The sequence below is a fragment of the Papio anubis genome, chromosome 15, assembly GCF_008728515.1.
Source record: "Papio anubis isolate 15944 chromosome 15, Panubis1.0, whole genome shotgun sequence".
Lineage (NCBI taxonomy): Eukaryota > Metazoa > Chordata > Mammalia > Primates > Cercopithecidae > Papio > Papio anubis.
The window spans coordinates 47,902,183-47,914,936 of record NC_044990.1 but is presented as its reverse complement, the minus strand read 5'-3'; the positions used below and the strand labels follow the sequence as shown (position 1 = coordinate 47,914,936).

General features: G+C 31.7%; 1 protein-coding gene across 1 annotated transcript in view; it reads left to right on the top strand.

Moving 5' to 3' along the window:
• LOC101015833 (kelch-like protein 1) overlaps nucleotides 1-10,240 on the top strand; it is a 136,265-nt gene extending 126,025 nt beyond the window's left edge. Inside the window, exons 5-6 of the mRNA XM_031655881.1 lie at nucleotides 3,035-3,206; nucleotides 9,075-10,240. Coding sequence (XP_031511741.1) covers nucleotides 3,035-3,206; nucleotides 9,075-9,134 — 232 coding nt within the window. The 3' untranslated portion in view covers nucleotides 9,135-10,240. The remainder of the gene's footprint in view (nucleotides 1-3,034; nucleotides 3,207-9,074) is intronic.
• The last annotated feature ends 2,514 nt before the right edge of the window (nucleotides 10,241-12,754 follow it).

The following is a 12,754-nucleotide window of genomic DNA, read 5'->3' as shown; positions in this document are numbered from 1 at the left end:
TTAAAAAAATGAAAAGAAAAAAGAAAAAAGCTGGCAACTAGAGGCAAAAAAAGGCTGCTTAGAATTCAAGGTTTTCAGAAACATGACCTGCAAATGACAGAGTTCACTATTAGTAATTGTTTGGACAATGCTTATACATCTATAGATTGTTTATTTCATTTTCATGATAATAACTTTGTATGTGCCAGGCTGAGAGGTGAATCCCAGAGTTCCTGAATATAGAAAAATCTATTTGAAGTTATCATTCTGAGAACAAGAACAATGGCAACTGGGAGATTTTAAATTTGTGTGATCTCTTCCTAAATAACTGGGAGAGTGTGTCTATGTCAGATGACTCAGATTTTGTTTTGGTTTGGTTTTACTGGTAAAATATAAATTTAAATATTATTATCATTACCAGATAAGATAGTTATTACACATTTCAGATATGTTACCTACTACTGAAAACAGACACATCTAATTCAAAGATTTGTATTTTCCAAAAAAAAGCATTAAAATTGTAAAATTACTTTTTAGAAAATTTAAAATATATATGTATATATTTCTGATTGCAGGTTAGTATTTTTAAAATATGTATCAAAATGTAGGACAAATTAGTATTTTTAAAATTTCCCTTCCAACATTTGAGTTTTACGTGAAGAACTAAACCTCTGGAAATTAGTTTATTATTGCTTAGCACACTAACGTTTGCTATTCTCTCAGTTCCCATGACCTATTAAATAAATAAATAAATATATATATATATATATATATATATATAATTTGCAACATGATAAAATCTGCTTTGCAGACAATATTTGACATAATTCTATAGAGCTGAATAATAATTAAATGAGGATAATATGACTTCAGAAAAACTGCTCGTGTGACATGATGGTGACAAAATCCAGACTGTATTCTACGTAAACTATTCACTTTAAAGTTATTTGTACTAGAAAAATTTTCTGACAAACAAAAAGCAAATGATACAGTTAACTCCCCTATACTTATTTTCCTGCTTCAACAACTATCATAAATTTGTTCTTATTGTTTCATCCATTTTTCTGCCCTGTGTCCCTCCTTTTTTCTCTAAAGTTTTGTAGAGAAATTTCTGAACATATTTTCAACCCAAAACATTATTGAATTATTCCAGAAGCAAACAAAGGTAATAAGGACTTTATTTGTTAATGTAACCCCAAAGTTATTATTCTGCTAATAAAAACTTCAATAGTTGCTTATTTAAAGGTAATTCCTAGGTTATACTGATATTCAAAAATGTCTCAAACATTTTTTAACAGTTGGTATGTTTGAATTAGGATCCAGGTAAAGGTTACTCACTATATTTTGTTATATTTCTAATTCACATTTAACTTAGAACAGTTACTTCTTCCTAATTATTTACTCATTATCTTTTGCCATTGATTTATTAAATATTCAGTCAGTTACTTTATCAAATATTCCACATTCTGGATTGAACTATTTTCTCCATTGTGGTATCTTTTGTTTTCTCATATTTAAAAATCTTTGCATATTTAAAACTATTTGTGGACATTGTTTAAATATTTTTAAAGGAGATTTTGATGGCACAGATTATGTATTTCTGTTGGTGTGTGTGTCTATATACGTCTGCATCTATCTGTGATGTTTTGTGTTTATTAACTATAGCACTAAAAATTAAATTTTTACGTGCCGGGCAGCCTATGCTTCAAGGTGATCCTGATTTTCTAGCATTCAACCAACACCTCACTGTACACATCATCTTGGCAGCGCACAAACTCCCCAACCACAGTGTGCAAATTCACATAACATCGTGGGAAATATGAATATTCTCTGTGAAACAGAAATTCCACATCTTCTGTAACAACCTTCTTTCTTTTCAGTAAGGCATAGGTATTTTTGTTTATTCATTTGTTTTAGGAGTGTTCAAGTTAAAAATTGAATGGGTGAAAAAAAATGGAGCAGGAAAACAAACTAAGAATTTGTTTGTTGTGTTTTTTGGAAAGTCCTTTTCACAGTTTTATTTTATATTCATTCTTCTGGATTCTTACCACCCTTTCTGTTTTTGTATCTGAACCTGCAATTGTGGGCCAAAGGCAAAGGTATATTTTCTTCATTCATTCAGAGTACATTCATTAAAGGAGTCTTCAGGGTTTTGCCACTCAAAATGTGAAATAACTGTATGTGCTATATGGTTATGAAATTTTATTGAAAATAATTTTTGTTTGAATTTAGTAACAATAACTTCAGTCTTCTGACTTTGATCTCTTGAATTACTAGTCCCTCCCTCACTGTGAATCCTGATAAATGTCACTAAACTCAGTTGTGTTCATGTTATAATTGTTTCCCCACTTTCAGAGGCTACTTTTCTATTGAGTAAACTGAAAGTACCTTCTTACCCAGGGAATCAAACATCCCATAAGCTAACCAAAACTTACATCTTGAGACACACCATTTCCTCAGTCTTTCTTGAACATAGTCACACTACTTACCTGTTGCCTCAAAGCTGACCATGCATTAAAACGAAAAACAAAACAAAACAATGCAACAACAATAACAACAACAGCAAAACACTACAGTTATTTTTGTACAAATTTTTCCTTTTTTTTTTTTTTCTAGCAAATTTAGGCTAGACTTTCAGAACTGTTTTAAAGGAAACTTCATCTATCGAGTATTCCATAGTTCTCCCAGATTTTTAATCATTTCTTCTACTTCATTACCATAGCAGTCTGCAAACATCTGTTTCAAATACCCTAATTCTACTGTGGATAATAGTTATTTATATATCTGACACTTTTTTGTAGAAAGACATCATGACATGTATTTCTGTTGAATGAATCTGCATTCATCTGTGAGTCTGGATGCATTTTTAAAATATCTTAAAATTTAGGAAGCTAGACATAATGGATGTTCATTCTAGAATACAAGCTCAAATGTTTGAGCCTTTAGAGAAAAAAAAGTTTCCTTCTTCATGACAGGCTTTGCAAAAAGTAAAATTTTTATAGTAACAGTTGAATGTGATTAGAATATGTTATGCACTATTGTCATTGAATTTTAGATATGATCCCAAAACAGACACGTGGACCATGGTGGCTCCTTTGAGTATGCCCAGAGATGCTGTTGGGGTCTGTCTTCTTGGTGACAGATTATATGCTGTTGGTGGCTATGATGGACAGACATACCTCAACACTATGGAATCCTATGACCCACAAACTAATGAGTGGACACAGGTAAGATTGTCATCAGCATAATTCACTTCAAGGATAAGAATTTATTTCATTTTCCTTCTATGGAGGAGGGGTATACTAACAGTAATCTAGTAAAAGTATCCTAAACCCAAAATGATTGCTTTTGTCCAACATTGTGTTAATTTTGTAAAAAGTTCATTAAATTATACATTCTTATGTACTTTTTATTACTACAATACCAATAAAATATTAAAAAATGACATACATGCTTATTGAGATTTCCATTTTCCACAACAAGAAACAGAATCTGAATTTGAGTTACTGAAGTAAAAAATAAAAGTGTAATATATTGATTCACAAAACCCTAACTTTAGAATGTTTGGTTTTAGAAACAATATAAAGGCTGCAGAAATCAACCTTCTTGGCATTCATTTTTGTTACTGTTTATTGGGTCTATTTTTATCTGTTGCAGAGAGAATTTTCCACCTGGTGGTGCTGCTGGAAAGTCCAAATAGTAATCCCCGCAGCCATAAAAAGAAAATAACTTTTTAAAAATCCCAGTTCAATTAAAAGAATAAACAAGAAAGGGCTTTGCATAGCCTGTCATGTAATGAATGCTCACTCCTTGTCAATCATTTTGTCCAGGAAGTTGGAGTAAAATGACTGGCTTATCTTAGGTGAGGCATTATCTCTTACATACAAACTGTAGTTAGAGACTCAGGATCTTGCTAGAATGAAACAGCTCCCATTGTAATCACATAACTAGAGGATGTGTGTTGGTGTGTGTGAGTGTGATGGGAGGATGAGGCCAGGGCAAACTAATTATAGTGGAAAACATCTTAGCTGCATAGCTACTATGGCCTTGCTTATGATGGAGGAAATCGATACATTCTGACTTGTGCCCTTATATATTTGATTTCTCTTTACTTTCATTCTTCTCCAAGTCTCTCAATATTTCTATTATTTCTCACTTTTACCAGAAATCTAAAAGTAAGATACTGTTCAAATAAATCGTTTCCATCTAAGAGTGCAGTGCATCTCTAAAGCTTTATTTAATTGAAGCGAGATAATAACCACATCTCCTCATATTGCCTCAGTGGGTAGAAGGATCTGATTTTGGTCACAGAAATTGACTACAATTTATCTAAAGAATTTGAAACCTGATTAAAGTACATTTGTTTTAAAGATACTCACTTTTAACGAAACATAATTTCCTTGATTTTGCCAGTTTTGATGGTACGTGTTCAGCAACAATATTTAGTCAGACTAACTTCAGAGTACAAAACCAAATTCCTAATGGCTAGACTAAGGTACCTGCATTGTGAATTTATTATCCTCTAAAGGAAAACTCTTGACTTCAACAAAAATAGGTACATGTAGCCAAGTAAGAAAAAAGGAGGAGTAGAGAAAAGAAGGGAAAATATCAAGAGATCTAAGTCTTGTTATTTTCTACATTTTACTTTAATTGCTAAAGAAGAAGCATTTCTTATTCAAAGAGCACTGTATGTAAAAAGAAGTGAGCAATTATTGCTTTTCACATTATTGCACTAAAATTTTGAAGGATATATTTTGACTCTGTACCTTTCTGAGTCCCTAGTGTTTCCAAAGCAAACCCTGCATGCATGAATTAATGATTGTTGATTTACTAAGGAACTGTACTAGCTAAATGTGTGTATTTTAAATGTTCCACTTAACAGAACATTAAACAAAGGAAGCTTATGTTTATATAAGTGATGTAATATAATATCTGAATACATATTTCTAATAAAGAGTAATTATGCTTATCATTCCTCTAAAATTGAAATCAAAACAATGTATGTAGTAATAATAGGTAAAAGACTGCTAAAGATCATTTTCCTTCATCTGTATTTTATTATACTTTTTTGGATTATATAGCATCTTACAAACAGCAAAGTGGCATTTAAAATGTTTTATAACAACTTTAATATAATAAACATTAAATTTAAAACTATTAAATTACTTTAAGATTTTGCTTCCATATCTTCTCAATATTTATATTTTTAAGGCTCTTGAGGGATGAGCAGCAGACCCATACAAAATCCCTTTAAAAATTTTCAGGATTCTAGCCTACTTGAAAGGTTTCCCATATTTGCTAAATTCCTGTCACTTTCACTCTATATGTCCTATAAGTGGCATAAGTTGATTATCCCATATAAGTTGATAATCACCCACAAAAGGCTGATTGTTAAAATAAATAAGCAAACTATATTAAAATATCCAAATATGTGGATATTTGGAAAAATACTCAGGTTAGCTTGAGTTGGAAATAGATTAGGAATCGATTGCCAGTTTTGTTGCTTTGTTTTACAGAGAATGTATACACATACCATATGTATAGATACATGTGTGTATCTATGTATGTTTTAAATAAATTTGACTTTTGTCATTTAACACTGGGCTTATTTTTTTGTGTTTGATTTGAAAAAATGATGCATGTGCTTCAAGATATAACAAAGAACTTTAACCCATTTCCCCTTGCCTAAGTAAAACTGCCCTTTAATGTATTCTCTTGGTATATTCTGATAGCACTATCAGGCTGCATTCATCTGCAGGTTATAAGGAATCAATGACAATGTTTCTTTTATTGTGGGGTCTCCAAAGACTAGCAGAGTTGCTGGCTCAGAGTAGGAGGTAGTATGAATGTTTCTCAAATAAATTGAGAAGTATTGTTGCAACTAGGTATACTTTTTGTGTATGCATTTCATTTATTTGTACACAATAGATATATAAGATATAGTGAGAATGATATATTGCCAAATTTGTTACAGAGAAGCCTGGTGAAAGATCTACATTCAGCATTACTTTTATTTCATTGGTTCTGTGGCCAACCTTTTTAGGTTATCATACTACTCATGCTGAAGGGTACAACCCCTAGAGGGAGAATAAGGGGAGATTTTTAAAAATATATGTTAAATAAATCTGGACCAAGAGGAAAGAAGGATAACTTTTCTTAAACATTTAAAACATACTTATATAGAAAAATACCAAATCTTTAAAATAGCATGATTAATTCTTCGGTAAGAGAATAGCACTTTGATAGAACTTAAGTGCATTGGGCAGAGAAATCTTCTTTCAGGAAATATGTGGAATGAGGTCTGACAAATGAGTAATAGCTAACTAGATGAAAATATAGGAATGCTTTGGCTTAAGGAACATTATTTGTAAGACCCAGAGGAAGAATATTTGGTATGCCTCACTGAGCAAGAAAGAGAATCATTAAGTTTTGAGAGATAGACATGGTTTACATTATGTAACCTGAGCTATGTGGAAGACTGAAGAAATGGATAGAATTAAACTTGTTGGAGATATATTTAGAGGGCTTGATGATTCACATTTAGGGTTGAGTGAGGTAAAAAGAAGGGTTGAGGATTCTGTCTTGAACAACTGGGTGGAGATGGGTGTCATTTGCTGACATAAGAAACACAAGGGGAATATCGCATTTTGGTTTTTGGAAAAACAGAAAGGATTCATTTTCACATGCACACATACGCACAAGCATATATAAAGATAGAGGTATAGATGTAGATGAAGGTATAAAGTTAAGTTACTCACTCTATATGTAGTCTAGTACACAGTACTGAATATTGAATGGACATCAGGTAGCCTTTGGGAAAGTTTCCAAAAATACAATTACCCAATATTAATCCTAAATTTCCATTTAGTGATAGGGTTTGTGCACATATACAGTCATGCGTTCCTTAAAAATGAAATACAATCTGAGAAATCCATCCTTAGGAAATCTCATCATTGTGCACATACTACAGAGCATACTTAGACCAACCCAGATGATATGGCCTTCTACACACTGAGGCTGTATGATATAGCCTATAACTCCTAGGCTACAAAGCTATGTAGTATGTTACCGTAATGAGTATTCTGGGTAATTGTAACAGAATAGTGTTTGTGTATCTAAACATATCTAAACATAGCAAAGCTACTATAGAAATGTGGTACAAAAGATAAGAAGAGGTACACACCTGTATAGGGCATTTAACCTGAATGGAGCTTGCAGGACTAGAAACTGCCCTGCATGAGTCAGTGACGGACTGATGAGTGGATGTGAGGGCCGTGGACGTTACTATATGTTACTGTAGACTTGAAAAACACTCTACACTTAGGCCACACTAAACTTATTTTAACATATTTTTCTTTCTTTAATAATAAATTAACCTTAGCTTACTGTATCTTTTTTTAACTTTTTAAACAATTAAATTTTTAAAAACTTTTTGACTCCTTTATAGTAACAGTTACATTAAAGCACAAACACATTGTCCAGCTGTAAATTATTTTCTTTATATCCTTATTCTATGAGCTTTTTTCTATTTTCAAAAAAAAGCAGTACAACAGGTTTGTTTACACCAGTGTCACCAGAAACATTTGGGTAACGCGTTGTGCTTTGATGTTAAGAGGGTTACGACATTACCAGATGATAGGAATTTTTCATCTCCATTATATTATGGCACCACCATTGTATATGTGGTTCATCCATGACCAGAACCTCAAGGATGAAAATGCAGCTATACAGTGCATGACTGTATTTTGTAGATGCTTCTTAAATGACTCTGATGTGAAACAATCCATGAAAATCATTAGATAATAAAAGAAAGACCAGGGAAAGTGCATGCATTTTGGAGTCAGGTAAACTTAGCTTTGCATACATTGATGCTGTGGGATTAACATGTTATCTCCTGATATTGTATTCACTACTATCTCTCTCATGGACATAACAGTACAAAATGTGATTACAAAGATAACAGTGATGACCTATAAAAACTGTTCTTCACACAAATATATCACAAATATATTCACATGCTCCTTCCCAACTCTCATTTTGTGCAATAATTCTATGAGGAAGACAAGTGATGTTACATTAAATTAGCTTTTACAAATAATCCATTAAAGAATAAAAAATAAATATCATGTGGATTTTTTTAACCTACAGTGGGATGATGGGTAACAACAAATACATTCAAAATAACTGGTGGAAAATGGAGGTAATTTTTATATTTAGAGTGTAAGAATGTGTCCTGTTTCAATCAATAAGATAATGTATGTGATTTGAGGCTACTTTGTTTGCAGCTATTTTATTTCTTACATTTTATACACTTACTTTTCACTCTGAAATAATATCATGTAATTTCTAATCTACCTTGATATTCTTAGAAAACTGTAATAAAAATTATTGATATCAAAAAGCTCAAATTATCAAAATGTTAGCTTGTCTCCAAAGAATAAATTCTCATTACAAACTCTGTAAAAATTATTGCTTTTAATACATTTCTAACCATTTTCATATTCAGCATTATTAAAAAAATACTCAGTTCTCATTTCAGTGATTGTCATAAGATGGAAAAATTTTAATAAGCATGTAGCAATTATAATTATGGCCTATTTATGGCAAAATATTGAATTTATTTCATTATATGTCTCTGTTTAAAATGAATGAATAACACATTTAATTCAATACAATATCTGGGGAAATAACTTCAAAATGATTGCAGTAAGTGTAATAGCTATTTCATCTAAAATATAGTCCAAGCTATCACTATGAAATATTATCACAAATGTATCCGTGGAAGCTCCAGAATACAGCTTTGATGGAAACTTTTCTATAGCAGGTTAATTTCAATAAAAATCATTAAATATTTTAATACTGTTTTTAAAAACTCCATTAAAATTGTAGGCTTAAAAATTTTCAATATATAAATCATTGCTTTTTTTAAAATGCCATTTTCAGTGTTTTCATTGTTATTGTACTACTTCTGGCTAAAATGGGAAAATGAGCACATTTATTTATGATTTTCCTGTATATAAACTTTAAAATATAAGTTGTATATTTTTCTATGACAGTAAAACTTGTCTTAAGTTGTGTTTCATCTTTTTTAACAGATGGCTTCCTTGAATATTGGGAGAGCAGGTGCCTGTGTGGTAGTCATCAAGCAACCTTGACTTATTGATATTTTACTTGGAAAGATTTTACTTGCTGGAGTGGTTATTTTTATACTGAGTGGCAAGAATGAGAACTTCCAGAGATAAAAACTCTTCAAGAACAAGGATCTCTGTAGCATTACCTATTGATGTTGAAAGAGTTAGTAGATCAAACAGAATAGTAGGAAACAAGAAAACATTAAACTTATACAGGAACAATGTCTGGCCATATGTTAGTTAGTTCGGGAATGGTTATTGGTAATTTGTTTTGTATTATAGCATACAATAACTAGAGTTACCAAAGGCTTGTTTTTTCTTGAGCAGTTGAAAGGAGAGACCAGTATTTGTGACATGGATAATTTCATGACCACAGCTCATTCAATCATTTTATAGTCTATGGCAATATCCAAGAGATTGCAAAGAGTAGAGGACAGAATATTTCATCTGACAGAATCTCATTGGTTTGCTGTTTTTCTAATCATATGTGATCACACTGGGAAGCAGAATTATGCTTTATTAAAATAAACCTGCTTCTGCCTCATTTTCCTAAGCTATGAGAACGATTAGAGAAACAGATTCATGCTTGTATCTTGCATTCAGAAAACAAACTGTCCTGCTAATCAAAGCTGCATATTTCATCAGAGATAATGGTTGAATTTTATTGCAACCATACTGGCAATCTGAAACTGGCAAACACAAAGGATTGTTTTCATTAGGCTTACCATGTTGCTTTGCTTTTTTAACACACTGAGCCAAAGATGCAGTATAATTATGAGGCTTTTGCCTTATGTTGAGTTCAGTGTAAGCATGGAAGCTAGTGATTCTGAATGTTATATATATCCATTGCATGTTGAACTCCTTTAGCATTTTGTTCTTAAACAAACTTAGAATATCAAAAGAAAAATGTATGATCCGTTAAGTGAGAGTGTTTATGGTTATTGCTAGAAAGAAGGAAGACTTCATATTCTCATCGCCCATTTTTCAATCTTGTTACATTGATCTGTACATTATTTTAAGCTACATGTTTGTAATTGTTTAAAACATAAAGTGGAAACATTACACAATGTCCTTAATAAATAGATCCATGTAAATTTTAATTACAGTTAATAAATGATCAAAAATTTGCATTTATCAGTGTATTTTTTAATAAATTTTAAATCAAATGTAAGGTGAAAGTCAACAAGGTAGGTACAGAGACAGGCAATTATATTATCTGACTTTTCAAATTGAAAGAAGTATGTATCTCCATAAAAACATAATACTTATGCTGATGCCAAATGTAATTTTAATTATTGTTTCTTCTGTATTCACCCACTTGAGACAGTTATCATTGGTGCCCAGAAAACACACATTGCTTAATAAGAGTGCTAAGACTAGTGTAGGAGCTAGAAGAGGCAAGAGAAACTTCTTTGATTAAAAAAATCAATGAAAACTATGGAATGGACTTTTATTGTTAGGTAGCCAAAGTATTTGAAATCTAACAACAGAGGAAAATATTAACAAACAGTTTGTCTCAAGGAAACATTAGGAAATTTGAATTTTCTCGAAATGAATGCATGGTCAAATGTATTAGTTTATTTCAGAAAAATGATGCCATTATAGCTAAAAAAATATATGGTAATATCAATGATAATTTTTACATTGTGGTGAAAAACATGTGATATAAAATTTACAATCTTCAGTATTTCCAAGTATACCATTCAGTAGTGTTAAACATATTCACATTGTTTTGCAACCAACTGATTTGCAAAACTGAACCTCTATACTCATTAAATGACTCCCTTTCTTCCTCTCCCTCCAGCTCCCGGTAACCACATTCTACTTTTTGTATCTATGAATTTGATTACTGTAGAGGCTACATGTAACTGGAATTATACAGTAAGTTTTGTAACTACTATATTTTACTTCACATAATGCCTCAAAGTTAATCTATGTTGTAGTATATGACAGAATGTCCTGTTTTAAGGCTGAGCAAAATTCTATTGGATGTGTATGCAGTATTTTTAAATCGATTCATCTATGCATGGACACTGGTTGCTTTCACTTCTTTACTTTTGTGAATAATGCTGCTACAAATATTGGTGTGTAAATATCTCTTCAAGATCCTGCTTTTAATCCTTTTAACCATATATAACAAAAGTGGAATTGCTGGATCATATGGTAATTGAAATTGCTTTTGTTTTTTTCTTAGGAAGCACCATACTGTTTTCCATAGTAGCCATGCCGTTTAGCATGCCCACCAACTGTGTGTAGAATATCCTTGTCAACATTTTTTGTTTTAGAAAGTAGTCTTCATAATGAGCATAAGATGATAGCTATTGCCTTGTGATTTTAATTTGCATTTCCTCAATCATTGCTTGCTGGCTATTTTTACATAATCTTTGGATTAATGTCTATTCAAGTCCTTTGTGCGTTTTTTAATTTTTTATTTATTTATTTTTCTTTTTATTCATCTATTTTATTTTCCTAGGCTTTAGGGGAACAGGTGGTGTTTGGTTAATGAGTAAGCTCTTTAGGGTGATTTGTTAGATTTTGGTGCACCCATCACCGGAGTGGTATACACCGTACCCAATTTGTAGTCTGTTATCCCTCACCACCTCCCATCCTTTTTCCAAAGTCCCCAAAGTCCACTGTATTATTTTTGTCCCTTTTTATCCTCATAGCTTAACTCCCACTTATGAGTGAGAACATACAATAATTGGTTTCCCATTAATGAGTTACTTCACTTAGAATAATGGTCTCCTATTCCATCCAGGTTGCTTCAAATGATAATATTTCGTTCCTTGTTATGGCTGAGTAGTATTCCATTGTGTATGTGTGTGTGTGTATAGATAGATAGATAGATAGATAGATAGATAGATAGATAGATAGATAGATAGATATATCTCTATCTCACAATTTTTTATCCACTGAACAATGAGCATTTGGACTGGTTTCACATTTTTGCAATTGCTAATTGTGCTGCTAAAAACATGTGTGCAAGTATCTTTTTTGTACAACGACTTCTTTTCCTCTGAGTAAATACCCAGTACTGAGATTGCTGGATCAAATAGTAGCTCTACTTTTAGTTCTTTAAGAAATGTCCACACTGTTCTCCATAGTAGTTGTACTAAATTCCCACCAGCAGTGTAAAAGTGTTTCCTTTTCATAGTATCCCTTCTGACATCTATTATTTTTTTAATTTTTTTATTATGGCCATTCTTGCAGGAGTAAGGTGGTATCACAATGTAGTTTTGATTTGCATTTCCCTGATCTTTAGTGATGTTGAGCATTTTTTCATATGTTTGTTGGCCATTTGTACATGTCCTTTTGAGACTGTATATTCATGTCCTTAGCCCATTTTTTGATGGGATCATTTACTATTTTCTTGCTAATTTGTTTGAGTTCCTTGTAGATTCTGGATTAGTCCACTGTCAGAAGTATAGATTGTGAAGATTTTCTCCCCCTCTGCGAGTTGTCTGTTTATTCTGCTCCTTGTTTCTTTAGCTGTGCATAATCATTTTAGTTTAATTAAGTACCAACTATTTACCATTGTTTTTGTTGCATTTGCAAGTCAATAAATATGATACAACACATAAACATAATTAAAAACAAAAATCACATAATCATTTCAATAGATACAGAAAAAGCATTTGAAACAA